Below are 18,276 nucleotides of genomic sequence, written 5' to 3'. Positions count from 1 at the left end.
ATAATGGCTATCAAATCAAAGCTTTGTGAAGGGAAGGGATTTTTGTTCTGTTTTGTTCCACTGATGTATCCCAACTTTCTCCATACTAGGTACTCATTATAGTTGCTGAATTATTATGTTGCTCAACATAGAAAAAGAAAGCTATCAAATTTGAAAAAGCAATACACAACATATTTTTGGTTGACTAGGAGTTAATCAAGTGTTCTCTCTTCCCATGCTACTTGCCATTTTATTGTCCGGTCATCTTTAAATTACTGTTGTTTGGTGACAGTAAGTTAGTAGAAGTGAAAATTTTAGACCCAACTCATAGTGATTTGAATCCCTGGAAAAAGAGTTTGTTTAATTTTGGCTGTTGAAATATAAAATACACTAAATTAAGGTTGTATTTTCATAGTTTAATTAAAATGCATGAGAAGTTAAATACAAAATGTCAATATTGTTATCAGTGACTCCACTGGTTTGAATCTGTATTTTTTCCATCTCCTATAATAAATTTCCAATTTTGATTTTTATTTCCAAAATTAAAGGCAGGAAATGAAAAGATTAGACAAAAGAAAGGGAACCTTTTCTGAAATTGAAACACATCAGAGATGTGAGTTTGGGTTGAAGGAAAGGTATAGTATTCTTATACTCTTTTAAAGAACATTAGAAATGTAGTTATATAAATAAAGATGGAAGGGTTAGAAGGAAAATTAGAGGGTTTGAAGACAAAGTTAAAGTGCTTGCACTGGGAATTTTATTGGAATTCAGCAAGATTAGGAGCTTGCTCAGCAGGGATTGTTGACTGTTCTTTCAAGTTTCATAATGTAGGTTTATGATTTGGTAGGTCTATAAATTGTTCAATAAGATGTGGTTCCCAGACACATAGTATAGCAACTGGGATAATTTATTTGCTTAAATATTGAGCACCTACTGTCTACCACATATTATTGATGTAGTAATGAACACAACAGATTAAAACAAAACAGTAAACCATGCATGCCAATACTCTAGTGGAAGAGAGGATAAACAAATAAATTAGTAAAAATGTAAGACTTTAAAGAAAGTGATGGTATGGGCTATTTAGATTCTGGATATCTTTTGAAAGTAGTACTGATAAGAATTATGGATGGATCACATGCCAGATGTGATAAAGAAAGGAAAGGATGACTTCAGATTTTTTTTTTGTCTGGGCAGCTGGCCAAAGGATGGAATTGCCATTTAAAATAGAGCTGTAGTGGTGAGTGGATCAAGGGAGAGGGGAGTATTAAGAGCTCTAATTTCAGCACTTTCTGTAAAGTCATATAATGCCTGTGCCACCACGTAGGGAGATGGACACAAGTTTGAACTTAAAAAGGATAGGAGTGGCTACAAATTCAAATAAGGAAGTCTTCAGCATACTTAGTGGTATTTAAAGTTATCAAACTGGATAAGATCACTAGGAATTCTTTAAGTATAAATAGAAAAGAGAAGAAATTTAAGGACCGAGATTTGGGGCTCATTAACATTTAATAAGCAATAAAGCCAATGAAATAATGATGTAATAATGAGCAATTGTTTCTTCATATTAGGGAATAGGGAGTGGTGATGTGATAAAGAAGGTTGTATTTTAAAAAGTGAAGCTCCAACTTTTACATGCTTTCATTAGAACAGCTCCTGTGATAAAATCCTTAAGTTTACTGTGGAGAAATTGAGATGATCAAAAAAGAAAAAAATGAAGGAACTAACAATAGTGGTGATAATATAAGGAGTTTGGAAGAAATTTAAAAATTCACTGACAGTCAAAATAGTCTGTGACCTTGAAAATAAGTTTTCTAGCTGTAGAAAACACCGGAGAGGTTTTAAGAACATGAAACTTACGTTTGTCATAAATTTAAGAAACAGGAATAAGAGTGACTTGCCACCCCCAAGTGACACTGGGGAGGTAGAGGTACTTGATTGAGGGTGGAGTGTGATCTGGAGAATGCTTTTTTCCTGGGGAAAGTGGAAGGAAGAGACATCCATAATGGGAAAAGGTGTTTGGACACAGTAGAAAGGAAAGGAGCTGTTTTTCGAAGTTCCATGGCTGGGAAGATTTTCATGGAGGCAGTATGTGTTAAGTGTAATCACTTCTGTTAGCAGGCAGATTTTAAGTTTTCTAGTTATTAAATTAACTTTTATAGGAAATATTCATACCGATAATGAAACCATTTGGAGAAAAATGTATCTGTGAGGCTCTATGCTGTGCAGTTTACCTAATTTGTCCTCTTTAATTGAAACATTTTCTTTCGAGCCTTCTCCAGAAGAGGTCAGCAGATTCCTACAGTCAGCTTGCTGTGCTTGCTTGGTTTGCATTGTTTTCATATCTTTTTTTTTTTTTTTTTTTGGTGGAGGTATTTCAGCTCTGTCTTTGTGCTTTTTAATTAATGTCATTGTCAAGTCTAGAATTGGGGTATTGACTATAGGTTTTTCAGAATGGAGATAGAAAGTGTTTCATTTTTGCATAGAGTGCTGTTGTTACTTAGTTCTAATATGTTTTGAGGATGACATAATTTTGTGTGGCTGTTTAGAATTTAAACTTGGTAAAAATATTGAGATTTAGGTTATTAAAACACTAACATGCTAATTTTGTTAATATGGAAATTGTAAGTTACAAAATACCATCTTGATCCCTTTTTATTTAATGTAAGTATTACCTTAATTTTCAGAATCTGGTAATGAATGGCAAGTACATTGTTTTTTTTACCCTTCTACAGGTCTTTTTGTTGAGGTTGATCCACCTTTTATGTGGATTCCTTAAGATTGAACCTAAACACTCTTTGGCTGATGTTCGTTTAAAATAAAACCAACCAACCAGGCAAACAAAAAATATCTCCGTTGTAAATTATAGACTTTTCTCTTCCTAGAAGTATTTTTTCTTTACTGTTTGTTCTTTAAAAATATTCTAGCCAATGTAGAACCTTGATAGCATTCTAGCTAAGCCACAGACTTAGGAGATAGTAAATAGCATTTTCAGTCCCTTAATAGAGATAGTATGGTTTTTTCTTTTAAATATACTTTTATTGATTTCAGAAAGGAAGGGAGAGGAAGAGAGAGAGATAGAAACATCAATGATGAGAGAGAATCATTGATTGGCTGCCTCCTGCATGTCCCCTGCTTGAGATTCCTGTGCCCTGACCAGGAATCAAACTGTGACCTCCTGGTTCATAGGTTGATGCTCAACCACTGAGCCACACTGGCTGGGCTGGTTTTTCTGTTTGGCTATACAAACCTTGTCTTCAGTTCCTTTTTTCCTCTTTCTTTTGTGAAAGTACATAATCAGAGGTAAAATTGGGAAAAAAACAAGGCAGAACAAGATGTGGTGGTGGTGGTATATAGTTCAGGATACAACACTTAAAAGTTCTTAATTAGGATTAAAAATGCCTTTTAATGATATTAGAAAAATGTGTTCCAAATCATTTTTATGATTTCTTATCATTACTAGGTAATAGCTAAGAGAAAAGAGGATTCTGGAAAGATAAAACTTTTGCTTCATTGGATGCCTGAAGATATGTAAGTATTTGGAATACTATGTGTAATTAATAGACTAATGTCTTTTATTAAAATCTTATACTCGCTTGGTGGGTGTAGCTCAGTGGTTGAGCGTCGACCTATGAACCAGGAGGTCATGGTTCGATTCCTGGTCCAGATACATGCCCAGATTGTGGGCTCAATCCCCAGTGTGGGTGTGAAGAGGCAGCCAATCGATGATTCTCTCTCATCATTGATGTTTCTATCTTTCTCTCCCTCTCCCTTCCTCTTTGAACTCATAAAAATATATTTAAAAAAAAACTTATACTCAAAAATTACTTAATATTGGATTCAAATATAACAGCATTACGGAAATTAAACTGAAATATTTTGAGGTCAGGATTAAAGAGATAATCTATGAAAGATTTTTAATTGAATGTGGTTATTTTTAGAATTTTCAATGACCCTCAAGTAGTATGCAAGCAGCCTTAGTTGTGGCCCTTTGTTTGAATCATTTATTTAAAAAAAAATTCTAAACATTATCCAAACCACAGTGTTTTATAGAAAAAGCAGTTGACCAGGTTTTCAGCGCCATTACATTTTTCTTTGTGTTTTATTATTTATTTTTTATTTTTTAAAATATATTTTATTGATTTTTTACAGAGAGGAAGGGAGAGGGATAGAGTGTTAGAAACATCGAAGAGAGAAACATTGATCAGCTGCCTCCTGCACACCTCCCACTGGGAATGTGCCCGCAACCAAGGCACATGCCCTTGACTGGTATCGAACCTGGGACCTTTCAGTCCTGCAGGCCGATGCTCTATCCACTGAGCCAAACCGGTTAGGGCTTTCTTTGTGTTTTAGTACCTTTTAGAGCACTTCTGACCCAGATGTTCCTTAATTTAGATTTCAGTTTTAATTTTCTTTTTATCCTTTTATTTAAAAAAATTCTCTTATTATAATAGGTAATAGAAGTATATTGTAGAAATTTTTAATGGAATTGATAAGCACCAAGAATAGAATAAATTTTTAAAAAGTATAATCAAATTGTGTATACTTATTCTTCAAAAATTAGCAATATGTGGTAATATTTGTCCTGGATTTTAAATCTTTTTTAAAATTTTGTTTCATAAACTCTGTTTAAGAAGATGTTAATGAATGTGATGTGTATTAAATGTTCTTAAGTAGGTTTGTGAGTTTACAGTGCACATTAGTATACCAATGTAAAGAAATCTATTTAGTTTTTTAAAAATCCTGTGACTATTAAGCTTCTGTTAATGTAGAACATATTTTCCACCACTTTCTCCTCCTTCCCTTTCAGGTTTTATGGAAATTAAACTGTAGGACATGTTAAAAGTAATAATTTAAAAAATTATCTTTATTGTTGAAAGTATTATAGATGTCCTCTTTCTTTCCTTATGGACCCTCTCCATCCAGTTCTCCCCTCCCGCAGGCCTTCATTGCACTATTGTCTGTGTCCATGGATTACGCATATATGGGTTATGCATATGTGCATATTAAGTTCTTTGGTTAATCTCTTCGCCTCCATTTTTTATTTAAATCTATACAATTCTTTTTTTTTAATATATATATTTTATTGATATTTTACAGAGAGGAAGGGAGAGGGATAGAAAGCTAGAAACATAGATGAGAGAGAAACATCAATCAGCTGCCTCCTGCACACCTCCCACTGGGGATGTGCCCGCAACCAAGGTACATGCCCTTGACCGGAATCGAACCTGGGACCTTCAGTCCACAGGCCGACGCTCTATCCACTGAACCAAACGGGTTTCGGCTATACAATTCTTTAAGCATGCATTCATCGTCCTACTAATTCCACTCCTACTTAAAGAACTGAAAATGCATTTTTTTGAATATTTTTAAAAAATTGAATTTATTGTGGTGACATTGGTTAATAAAATTATATAGGTTTCAGGTGTACAGTTCTAGTGTACATCATCTCTATGTATATTGTATTATGTGTTCACCACCCCAAGTCAAGTCACCTTACATCACCATTTATCCCCTCTATACCCTCTCCCACTCACCCCTGGGAATTTCCATGCTGTTGTCTGTATCTATGAGTGTTGTGTGTGTGTGTGTGTGTATGTTTTGTTTTTTTGCTTAATCTCTTCACCTTTTTCACCCAACCTGGCAACCCACCTCCTGACAGCTGTCAGTCTGTTCCCTAATGAGTCTGTTTCTATTTTGTTGTTAATTTATTTTGTTAATTAGATTCCACATGAGTGAAATCATATGGTACTTGCCTTTCTCTGACTGGTGTAAGACATTGTTAAATGGTCCTGAAGCCCGGCTGGTGTGGCTCAGTGGATTGAGCGGTGTCCTGTGCACCAAGAGGTCACCAGTTCAATTCCTGGTCAGGGCATATGTCCGGGGTTCAGGCTTGATCACTAGGGTACGTGTAGGAAGCAGCCAGTCGATTGTTGTTTCTCTCCCATTTCCTTTATCTCTATCTAAAAATCAATAAAAAATTATTAAAAAAATAAATACATGGCCCTGTAAAATGTATTTAATGAGCTGTTTTTTTGCTGAACATTGAAGTTACCCATTTTTCTTTACTGTTAAATAAAGATATTCTAAAGTCTACTAATATACAAACTATGCAAAATGTTACAGTTTTTGATAAGTATTGCTCTCCTGAGTTTTTAGCAATTTCTAATCCCATCTACTACATTAGAGAGCTTTTTTCTCTTTATTATCAACACTGGCTATTACATTCTTACATTTTGCATTTCTTTGATTACATGTAAGATCATTTTTATTTTTTGTTTTTTTGTTAATTCTCACCTGAGAATATTTTCCCATTGATTTTTAGAGAGAGTGGAAGGGAGGAGGAGAGACAGCGAGAGAAACATTGATGTGAGAGAGACACATTAATTGGTTGCCTCCTGCACCAGGGCTAGGGCTCGAGCCTGCAACTGAGGTTCATGCCTTGACCGGAATTGAACCCAGGACCCTTCAGCTAGGGCAGTAAGATCATTGTTAAACTGTTCATATCTTTGGTAAATTGATGGTTAGTATGCTTTATCTACCCTGTCCCTCTATCCCTAATGAATGTTTACCTCTTTCATACTAATTTGTAAGAGCTATTTTTATATATTAAGGTCATAAATATACAAGGTAGGGCAAAAGTAGGTTTATATTATTTTTCATATGGACAACTATAAACCTGCTTTTGCCAACCCTATAGTTTCTTTAAAAATATATATTTATATGTCTGTATTCTCAGTGTTCTGGAAATTGTTCAGTCCAAATATCAAAGTGCTTTTATTTGAATTTCCTTATAGGATTACATTTCTTTGATTTTGGAATTTTGATTACATGTGCATTTTTTTAAAAAGTGGAATTTGGTGGTGTTTTTTACTTCTTATTTCTTCATGAAGAAACTCAGTGTCAAATTTCCATCATGTCAAGCTCAAATATGAATTTCACTCAGCAAGCTAAAGGACAGGCAGTATATTCTAAGTTTGATATGACTTGGCCACCAAAAATTCCTAATGCATCCCAAATTTGTGCCTAAAATTTCACCCTATTTCTCCTCATCCCTCTACCTAGATTGTTGAGTTCATTTGGCTTATGAGAAGCTTGTTAACCTAGGCAGCCCTGTCAAACTAGCAGAAATGGCTGGGTAATATGAAGGTAAATGAGGGGTAAATTTAAAATTAATGTTATGTGTGGCTTGTTTTTTAATTTATAGTCTGCCTGACGTGTGGGTGAATGAAAGTGAGCGACATCAATTAAAAACTAAAGTAGTTCATTTATCAAAGCTACCCAAAGATACTGCCTTGCTTTTGGACCCAAACATATACAGGTAATTTAATTGTTAATTTGATGTTACTTTCTGAATTATAATCTTTAAATCTTTCTAATTATTGGGTGTAAGGTTAGGATTTATTTTTTAAGTACTGAATTCAGTACCAAGCATAATCTTGTTTTCTCTAGTTTTCTATATGGCAGTTAAATCACAAAGATTTATAAATTACAGAATTGAGAAAGATAATATAGTACTGTTTCTTTTTAAGAGGTAGCTCCCAGTGTTTACATTTCTAATAATTTTCTGATTTGACCTTTGTTTTAGTGTGCTGTGCTTATGAAGGTATGGGATGGGTTAGAGGTGGGGAAAAGAGACCCAACATTTCTGACTACGTGCTGAGTCACTTTGCTAAGTGCTTTACGTATACTTTACTCACATAGCAGCCCTATGAAGTAGGTGTCACTGTCTCTGTTTTACAGATTAGAAAACTGAAGCGAGAAGTTAAATACCTTGCCCAAAGTTACACAGATATTATGTGACTGAACTCAATACTGCCTCTACCCAAATGACATACACTCGGGTAATTTCAAAAGTGGTGAGCCCTAGCCGGTTTGGCTCAGTGGATAGAGCATTGGCCTGTGGACTGAAAGGTCCCAGGTTCGATTCCGGTCAGTGGCATATGCCGGGGTTGTGGGCTCAATCCCCAGTGGGGGCGTGCAGGAGACAGCCAGTCAATGATTCTCTCTCATCATTGATGTTTCTATCTCTCTCTCCCTTTCCCTTCCTCTCAGAAATCAATAAAAATATATTTTAAAAAAGTGATGAAAATGCTTTAAAGGCACTCTTTTAAAAAATATTTTTTTAATTGATTTCAGACAGGTAGAAGGAGAGAGATAGAAACCAGTAATGAGAGAGAATCATTAATCAGATGCCTCCTGAATAAAATTTCTATTTTTTTAAAATAAATTTTAATTTAATATGTATTTTACAATAGGAATATGTTGGATAAGAGTAAGAGGACATATGAAAATTCGGGATAATCCCAAATGTGAATTTTAGCTATCAGAAGGAGACTGTGCCAGATTTTGAAGTAATTAACACTTTGAAGGTTTGGTTCATTCCATGACAACAACGCTTTTTGGAATGTTAGTCAATGCAGTAGGATTTCTATAATTTGAGACATCTTCTGAGAATGAAATTCTAACATAATGGGCCTTGCCATGTGGAAACACTGAGACTGTTTTCCTACTCCAAAAATAAATTTTAAAATATCTTTTGGTGAAAGTGCTAAGTTCAGTAAAACCTTGTTTTTGTGGACCGAGCTGGGTTATCAAGAAATTAACTGGTATAGAGAACAATGAAATATCTTAAGGAAGAAGATTGAGGTAAATCCACCACCGAAAATACAGAAAAGTCACTATCTATACTAATAATCCTATATAATAAAGAGGTAATATGCAAATGGACCCTCACGCCCTTGCACAAGATGGCTGCCCCCATGTGGTCAAAGATGGCTGCCACAAGATGGCCAGCAGGGGAGGGTAGTTGTAGGCAATCAGGCCTCCAGGAGAGGGCAGTTAGGGGTGACCAGGCCAGTGGGGGGGGCAGTTGGGGCAAGCAGGCCAGCAGGGGTGGGGGCCATTGGGGGTGACCAGGCCGGTAGGGGGGGTGCAGTTAGGGACAACCAGGCCAGCAGAGGGGGGCAGTGAGGGGAGACCAGGCCAGCAGTGGGGGGGGGGGCAATTGGGGGTGACCAGGCCGGTAGGGGGGGGTGCAGTTAGGGACAATCAGGCCAGCAGAGGGGGGCAGTAAGGGGCGACCAGGCCAGCAGTGGGGGTGGGGAGTTGGGACTCACCACGCTGGCAGGGAGGGGCTTTTGGGTCTACCAGGCTGGTGGGGGGGGGGGGGGGACGACACTTAGGGGCCATCAGCCGGGCAGGCAGAGACGGGGGTGATGAGGCAGGCAGGCAGGCAGGTAGGTGAGTGGTTAGGAGCCAGCTATCCCGAATTGTGAGAGGGGTGTCCGACTGCTGGTTTAGGCTCGATCCTGAACCGGCAGTCGGACATCGCCCAAGGGGTCCCAGATTGGAGAGGGTGCAGGCTGGGCTGAGGGGACTCCATTCCCCCACTGCTCCCCCCCCGGCGCCCCCCCCCCCCTGCACGAATTTTGTGCATGGAGCCTCTAGTTTAAGAAATAATTCAGTATTGTTTATTTACTGTTACCTAATTTAAGGTTATTTCTTCTTACTCTTTGAAGGGAGTAATTAAAATTAGCATTCTAAAAGAGTGATATTTTGGGAGAGCCAACCCTGCTATTACAACTGGTTGTAAACATCTCCTAGGCAGAGAGTTGACAAAGGGGCATGAATCTTAATTATATGATTAAGACTAATTTCAGTGTTTCTGCCCTGCCTTCTACTTCCCCCTCTCTAAGGGTCTCCTTTCTCACAGAACCAGCTCCCCCTACCTCCCCATTCTTGTGCTCTATAGGAAGCAATTTAGATATTATAGTGAAAATGACTTAAAAAAATCATTCATGCTCAGAACCGATGATGTTGTAAGTGCATAGGAATTGCATGTTCTCATTGTAATTCTAGTACTTACTGATTTCATTTTTGGGTAATGAAGATGTTCTTAACACATGTAGGTACTTCTGTGGAGGTTTTTTTTTTTTTTTTTTAACTACCTTAATCTTAACTTTCAGGCTTCTGCTATTCTGAAAGTTAGAATTGTTTACCCTAAAGTGGTACAGAGTAATAAATTTATTGTGGTGTAGCATTAACAATGCTACATTTATTGTGGTGTAGCATTAACAATGTTTTGGATTTTGGTAGGGAAAACTTGTGAAATTAAGTAAAAGGGGGAAAAGCAGTTATTCTAACTAGTTTTACGAGAAATAATTTGTTTATGCACATTTCAAAATGAAAGCATAGCAAACCTTCTGAAAATATCTTAAAAAGACTAAAAGGAACCTATTTATTTGAGATTTTATTATTATTATTATTATTATTACTTTTTTAAAATATATTTTATTGATTTTTTACAGAGAGGAAGGGAGAGGGATAGAGAGCTAGAAACATCAATGAGAGAGAAACATCGATCAGCTGCCTCCTGCACACTCCCTACTGGGTATGTGCCTGCAACCAAGGTACATGCCCGTGACTGGAATCGAACCTGGGACCCTTGATTCCACAGGCCAATGCTCTATCCACTGAGCCAAACCGGTTAGGGCTATTTGAGATTTTAAACATTAGTTTCCATAGTATTAGTTGGTTAAAATGTATGTGTTAGACATGAGATTCTTTTTTAGAAATAACACTAGCAGGCTACATAAAAAGGATTAATTAAAAGGCTATACTATGTAACTAAATTTGCATTCATTATGTGTGAATGCTTTGGAAATAAATTTTAATGATGATCCATGATCATCACATTGCCTATATTTTATAAATATTTTTAATGTCTCTTGAATTACTTAATGTGTTTTTGATATAGTTGAATAAAAGAATATTCCTTTTTCTCTTTTTCTAGAACAATGCCGCAGAAGAGGTTGAAGAGGTAAAAAATAAATAAATACATAAAAAGCAAACAAGCGGGGACACCTGCAGTCTTAGTCACTGACAATGGGTTTAGTAAAAGTTGCACATTAGACTCAACCCCCTTCCTCTTTTTTAATCCAATATTTAGAATAATATTTATGCTTAGTGTAAACATTCTGTGAATGAAGTAGGCTCTTCTGTGGAATATATTAATATATTACTGTATGTCCACATTTTCATGGAATGGTACTGTGGGAGACTGAGCAAACACTCTTTTGGCAACTTAGTGGAACAGCTTCTTAAAGGCTTTGCATGCTTGCTGCTTTAAGCTGCTTTTTTTCCCCCTTTAGTGATTGCAGTAGTTTATATTGGAAAGAAAAACAATTACAGCGTGTGCCCATACAAATACCAAAAGCACTGTAAGGATATTTATCTTGACAGTGTCTATTGATTTGAAGTCATATTAGGACATAATAGGCAATGAAAATTATCAATTATAAATAGATGTGATTGGTTGCCATTTGTGTTCTTTTGCAGAACTCTGATAAGAAAAGTGTTCAATTTGTATTTAAGCAAACAGTGAACGACATTTGCAATCAACTAAATATTCGTCTTTCGAATTAGGGCTGCAAATTTCTGTTAAAGAGTGTTGCCGTATGTCTGGTGGCTCCCTTTTCAGGACTAGGGTTTTCTCATGGAGTACAGTATGTTAATATTTACCTATATAACTAATCTGTTAACGGTTTTTGAAAAACCTTTATTTCAAATATATTAATAATCCTCTATTTTCATTTTAACTTACATAAGCCTCTAATTTTTTTTTTTCTGAGGAAAGCATTTGGTTAATTAGTTTTTTCTTAACGTAAGAAAAATTGTATTTTTTTTAAGTGTTGTCAAGTTGAATCCTTTATGCACCAAAGTTGGTTTTGAAAAAGAAAATAAAAATCACTTTCTTGCTTGGTTAAGCAAGAAGCCATATGGATTTTTTTTTAACTTACAGAAATGGAAATATGTGTAACTTGTTAGTATTGTATCAAACAAATGTTGCATAGAGATAATAGAACATTGCTTGTAAATAATTCAGCAGATTTGTAATATATTTTTATATTATGAAATGTACTGTAGATGTTTTTCTAGAGGCATGAAAGTTAAATGTATATATTATGGGTAGAAATAATATTGAAGGATATTGTAATTCACTAGTGCTGCCAGAGGAATTGTTAATAAAGCACCTTCTTTAACAATAAATGTCTTTTGCAGACTTAAAGGGACTATGTACTACTGTTAATATCTTTAAGAACAAAACACATTGAACATCCTTCCAGAAAGTCTTTGAGGGAGGACCTATACCCATAATAGAATTATGGCACTCATTTCTGACAGTGACTGTGAAATCAATCATTTCCTTACTGTTGGAAGGACATATTGTAAAGTATGTGGTTATATGCAGTCAAACTGCAGAAAATACTCCTGATTGAGGAGTTTTCACTTTACTACAGTGATACAAAAACCAGCAGTTTTTACACTAAATTTTTAAAGAATAGACAAAAATATAGAACTAAGCCTTTGGTTCCAAAATGGGAAAGTTTCATGATACATAAGTCATATCTCATTTACTTTAAAATATTTTAAAATAAAAGTTATGGGGACTTTATTCATAAACAATGGGGTAAAGAGCTATATACATGAAATGAGTCATATAAAATGAAATGAAGTGCAAATAAAAGCACTGGTACTATAAGACATTCTGGAATGGTTGTTTAATAAGGGTATTATTCATATGATCTGTAGCAAATGTGATTTTATTTTTAAAAAGAAAAGAAAAGCAGTGTGTTTTCTTACCGTTTTTGTTTCTTTGCTTGAGCACTTCATTAATTGCTTTATTCTGTATCTGGAAGTAATCTGCAATCTTCTTTGTTCTTTTAAAATTTTGGTTTGTTAAAAAATTGCCAAATAGAAGTGTTTCAGATATATAGTTTGTACCTGTATTTTTTATTTTATTGCCTCATGTTCTTGTAAGTCATTCTTAATTGACCAATGATTGTAGACCTTGCTGAGTATTTTTTCTAATAAAACAAAAGCAAATCACATTTAGCTTCAAAATTGTAACAATTCAATTAAATTTTAAAACAACATCTGAAATATATATCTAATATTTTCTTTAGGGATCCAGTAAATCAAAGTTTTTCATTGTATAGAAATATTTAGATGTCAAAACCATATTTCATGGTTATTGATTAGCCTCCGAGTACTCACTCATGGTACTTTGCTGTTTATCTGAGTTTGGTCTGATTCTATTAACACACCAAAAAATATGGAATGAAAATGAATTAAAGTGTATTTAATTTGTATGTAAACATTATTACCATCCATTATGATTGGCAAGTAAATGTGAACATTTTTTTTTAATCCTCACCCGAGGATATGCTTTTATTGATGTTTAGAGAGTGAGGAAGGGGGAGGGGAGCGAGGGAAAGAGAGAGACATCCATGAATCAAACGCACAGCCTTTTTGGTGCATGGGGTGACACTCCAACCAACTGAACCACTTGGCTCGGTCTGCTGTGAACATGTTACGTTATGTTTCTTAGTGACGTCTGTCCATCTGTATTGTTCTTCCTCACTTCCGTATATGACCTATTTATAATATGGTGCCTGAAATATAATTAGTCTCTTATTCAAAATCCATTGTTTAGCCAGCGTGGTCAAACTGCAGTCACAGGCATACCCATTCATTGACGTGGTGTCTGCCACTTGCTTTCCTCCTGTAGTGGCAGAGTTGAGCAATGAGACCGTCTGGCCTGCAGATCTAAAATATTTACTCTCTGACCTTTTAAGGAAAAACTTGCCAATCCCTGGTACAGATGATAAAATTTTTGGAAAAATAAACCTAGTCCACAGAGCCTATATTTTAATATAATAGTTTTAATCTTGGTAAAATTACCAGTACATTACATTTCAGTGAAAGCTGCTTAGTATACTTTAAAAGTGGCCATTTTAGGTAACTGCAACAAATGGTATTTTTTTTTTACACTTTCACATTGGATTTCTTAATAGTTATTAATATTTCACCTTTGTTTTTGTGTGTTTTGTTTTACTAAGTAGAACTAAAGGAAATTTTATAAATCAGGTCTTGTTTAAACCACAAGGCACATATTGCTCTATCTAAAAGAATCTTGGAAGTGGAAAATATTGTAAAATTTAAAACTGTTTATTTTTTTAAAATAAACTTTTCATATATAAATCTTCCCTAAAGTGGACACACATTGCTTCTGAGTTTCAGATGAAAGGAAATTAAGATGGGGAGTAATGAACTCTAAATGTGTATTTTAAGATTTGGTTTATTCTCATTGAAAGTGATGATAATCATGTCAGTAAAGTGCTGACTGTAAAATTATTTTTTTTATTTACACTTGAATGCTTTAAATATTCAAGTACTCTTAAAAGGATATAATTTGCAATGATTAAGTCATCTTTTATTGTTTGCTATTTGAAATTTTAATAATATAGTTAACAAAAGTTAGGTACTTGAATAAAATATAAAAATGGGAAAATATGGTCAAAAGTCTTTAAAACAGTTCTCTAAAAGGCAAACAAATCCTTACTGTGAAACTGATAATGTTTATCTGTATAACAAAGCCTAGGGTTTTGAAGACAAGTACATTTTTGGGATTTCAGTGAAAAATAATTTCTAAAATGTGCAGAAAATAATTTCTTAAAAGGACAAGTTTTTGTTAAAAAATTTATGTAACTTTTTTGAATCCTTGTTTATAAATTATTATTTTTTTATTGACTTCAGAGAGGAAGGGAAAGGGAGAGAGAGGTAGAAACATCCATAATGAAGAGAGACTCATAGATCACTTGGGCGGCATGGGAATCTAACCGAGACCTCCTGGTTCATAGGTCAGCGCTAAACCATTGAGCCACACTGGTTGGGCTGAAAGAATCTTAATTAGGGCCAAGGAAATCTTAACCACGTTTTGCTCATCTTTTTCCTTGTCTGATTCCAAACAATTTCCACTTATTAATACAACTTCTATAGCCTAGTGATTGAAATTCTAATTTATGACAACAAGGTAAATATACAAAACCATTTGAAGTATCTTATCCTCACTTATTCTCTAATGCTCTGCCTTGCTTTATGTAGATACTGATGTGGATGAGAAAGGGGCCACATGCTAAACTTAACAAGCTTAGGTCCTACATACTCAGAAACCAAAAATAGCCACATAGGATAGTCTGAACATAAAACTTCCTAACCAAAAATGAGTCATCCTAGGGCTCTAGTTTCCTTGACAAAGGTCATTCTTTACCTTAAGTGATCCTGTCTATTGTCCTTTTGCATCTAAAATAACATACCCTTGCAGTGTCAGAGTAAACCCCTTTTTCGGGACCACTCCCCCCACCAGGACAGGAGACCACAGAACCCCTCATTATTACCTTGTTCCCCACGTGCCATCTCTAAGTGCTATAAATGTTAATTATCCTACACCCACCAATCTAAAAGAAGTGTCTGTTTTACTTTATATCCAATTCCAGAGATTTTCCTGTTTTATTTTCTTCTGCCTCCCTAATCTACCCGCAATAGATTTCATGTAACCCCCTGACGTCTCCTCTTTTGATTCTAATGTATAAAGTTGTAAAACTGCTATTCTTTGGAGCATTTTCTCAATCTGTTGAAATTTTGCTTTCCAGCAGTTGTCATCTTGACTGAAATTAAATCAAAGCTTCTCTACGGATTTGGACGTTTCTTACATCGACACTGACCTATATATCTTTTCCTTCTCTCTGAAATTACATTTCTTGCAAGGCAGATCTGGCAACAAATTCTCCCAATTATTGTTTGAGAAAGTCTTTATTTCTCCTTCACTTTTGAAGAATGGTTTCACAGATTAAAGAATTAATAGGTGTTTTTGTTTTTCTTTCAATACATATTTCACTTTCTTCAATTGCATGATTTATGAGGAAATGCCTGATGCTATTCTATCTTTGCTCCTCTATAGATAGGGTATTTTTGCCCCCTTCTTTCAAGATTTTTTTCTTTTATTTTTCTGCAATTTGAATATGATAGGCCTAGTTGTACATTTTTTGGTGGAGGGGGGCATTTATCCTTATTCTGTGTTTAGCTGTCTGATGGTCATTTGGGGAAATTCTGTCATTACTGCTTCCAATATTGCCTCTGTTCCTTTCTCTCTTCTTCTGGTATTCCCCTCACACATGCTAAACCTTTGTAGTTGTCCCGAAGTTTGTGTCTATTCTGTTCCCCTTTTTCTTAGTCTTAAAATTTTTTTTTGCTTTTCTGTTTTGGGAATTTATTTTGATATATTCCCAAGCTCACAGACACTTACCTTAACTGTGTCCAGTCTAATGAACACATCAAAGTCATTTTTTCATTACTTCTATTATCGTGTTTTTATTTCTAGGATTTCTTCTTGAGTCTTAATTTCTGTCTTTCTGCTTACATTGGCCATTGGTTCCTGAAAGTTGTCTACTTTTCCATTAGTATGTTAATATGTATTATCTTAGCATATTGATCTAATTATTTTAAATTCCTAGCCTGATACTTCCTATGTGCCTGTTGTATCTGAGTTTGCTTTTTGTCTTTGAAATGTGTTTTTTTGCATTTTGGCATCCATGTAGTAATTGTTTGTTGAAAGCCAGACATGATGTGCCTGGTAAAGAACCACTGTAAATAGGCTTTTAGTGATGTGGAAAGGTGTGTGTGTGTGTGTGTGTGGGGGGGGGGGGGCGGGGGAGTGAGCCTGTGGCCCTGGGCTATGTCCTTCACTAGGGCCTCTCAGGTTTTTGTGGTGGTTGTTTTTAACCAAAGGGGAGGTTTATTAAGGTGAAAGTAACAAAGCTCTCCACTGGAGGAGTCCCAAAAAGGGTTGCCAGGCCTCTCAGTTTTTCCTTCCTTAGGTGGAGCAGGGCTGGAGGCAGCTGTAGTTGGGTATTTGCCCTTCTCCCACCTGGAAGACTTCTCCCAGGTCAGTTAGGCTCCAACAAAACTTCAGTAGGGTTAGGTTCTGGTGAAATAGTTTCCCTAGAGGACAGGCCTCCTTAAGAACTGCAGAATGTCCCACTGGTGTGTCTCAGAGGTTGAGCAAGACCCATGAACCAGGAGGTCATGGTTCGATTCCCAGGTCAGAGCACATGCCTGGGGTGTGGACCTGATCTCCAGTAGGGGGCGTGCAGGAAGCAGCCAATCAATGATTCTCATCATTGATGTTTCTATCCTCCCCTTCCTCTCTCTGAAATCAATTAAAAAACAAAAACTGCTGAATGTTTTGGGTCTCTTTGAAAATGGCTACTTTCCCCTCCTCCTGCCAAAAGCAGGAGGGGACTTTTCCCTGTCTTTGCAGTGAGAATCTGGTTAGGACTCCTGGGGGTAAAACAAATTGTGTGTGGGGCTGGGTGTGTGTGTGTGTGTATGACTGGGTCCCTTTGGAGTTTTTAACTCAACCTTATCTACACTGAGCTTTCAGCAATTTGCCAACTACAATTCAGGTTTTCCTACCCCACTGCTGGTTCCCATGGAGGTTCTGCTCTGGTAGGTGGTGATTCTCCATCTCCTCCTGTCTGGGTCTCTGGTTTGGGGGCAGTGATTTGCCTTGTGATCTCTGTACTCTGATGGATCTAAGAAGAGTTGTTGATAAACAATTCAACTTCTACCTGTTAGGGCAGACGACTTCCGAGCTCCTTTCATTCCAGATTAGAAACCAGACTTTCAAACCATTATGAATAGTAATCTGCTATTGAATCATCCATTTTCCTGGCTCCATTACTGTAAACGAGAGTTACGCCTATACAAGGATCAGGGATGTGTTTTCAGACTGCATTGCAATTTATTTTTACTTTTTCGTTAATCCTCACCGGAGAATATTTTTTCCATTAAAATTTTTTTTTACAATGGAAGGGAGGAGGAGGAGAGAAAGAGAAACATCGATGTAAGAGAGACCTCAATTGGTTGCCTCCCACACGTGCCCGGACCAAGACTGGGGATCAAGGTTGCAACTGACATACGTACGTACCTTTGGGATTGAAACCGAGGCCCTTCAGACTGTGGGCTACTGCTCTAACCATTAAGCAAACCAGCTAGGGCCTGCAGTGTAATTTATATTATCTCACATAAAGCATCTTCAGGCAAAATTAAAGTATGATATTTCTGTTTTTCCTCAACTTCACTCTATTCAAAACAGGAACTCAAAGAAAAAGAATCAAAGGAGCAATAAAGGAGGGATCAAGGAAATGTATCAATTCAGTACTTAATTCTATATTATTTATGTTCAGTGTTTTCGGGGGACACAGGAATGGATAAAGCAAAAGGCCCTGTTCTCATGGAACTTACATTCTAGTGGGGAGGGGAGGGATAAGACAATAAACTGAAAGATGAAGTCAGTGAAAAGGGCCGTGAAGAAAAGCAGAGGAACTAAAGCAAGGGTCCTCAAACTTTTTAAACAGGGGGCCAGTTCACTGTCCCTCAGACCGTTGGAGG

General features: G+C 36.2%; 1 protein-coding gene across 2 annotated transcripts in view; it reads left to right on the top strand.

The window, feature by feature from the left end:
• Positions 1 to 12,881, top strand: part of AEBP2 (AE binding protein 2) — a 61,556-nt gene extending 48,675 nt beyond the window's left edge. Inside the window, exons 6-9 of one of the 2 annotated variants that reach the window (XM_080661416.1) lie at positions 3,443 to 3,510; positions 7,187 to 7,300; positions 10,775 to 10,801; positions 11,320 to 12,881. In XM_080661416.1, the coding sequence (XP_080517542.1) occupies positions 3,443 to 3,510; positions 7,187 to 7,300; positions 10,775 to 10,801; positions 11,320 to 11,365 (255 nt within the window). In that variant the 3' untranslated portion in view covers positions 11,366 to 12,881. The remainder of the gene's footprint in view (positions 1 to 3,442; positions 3,511 to 7,186; positions 7,301 to 10,774; positions 10,802 to 11,319) is intronic. The other variant, XM_080661417.1, reaches the window with a different exon arrangement.
• Positions 12,882 to 18,276: the final 5,395 nt, after the last annotated feature.

Source organism: Plecotus auritus (assembly GCF_963455305.1).
Source record: "Plecotus auritus genome assembly, chromosome: 3".
NCBI lineage: Eukaryota > Metazoa > Chordata > Mammalia > Chiroptera > Vespertilionidae > Plecotus > Plecotus auritus.
This window is presented reverse-complemented; position numbering and strand designations above follow the sequence as displayed.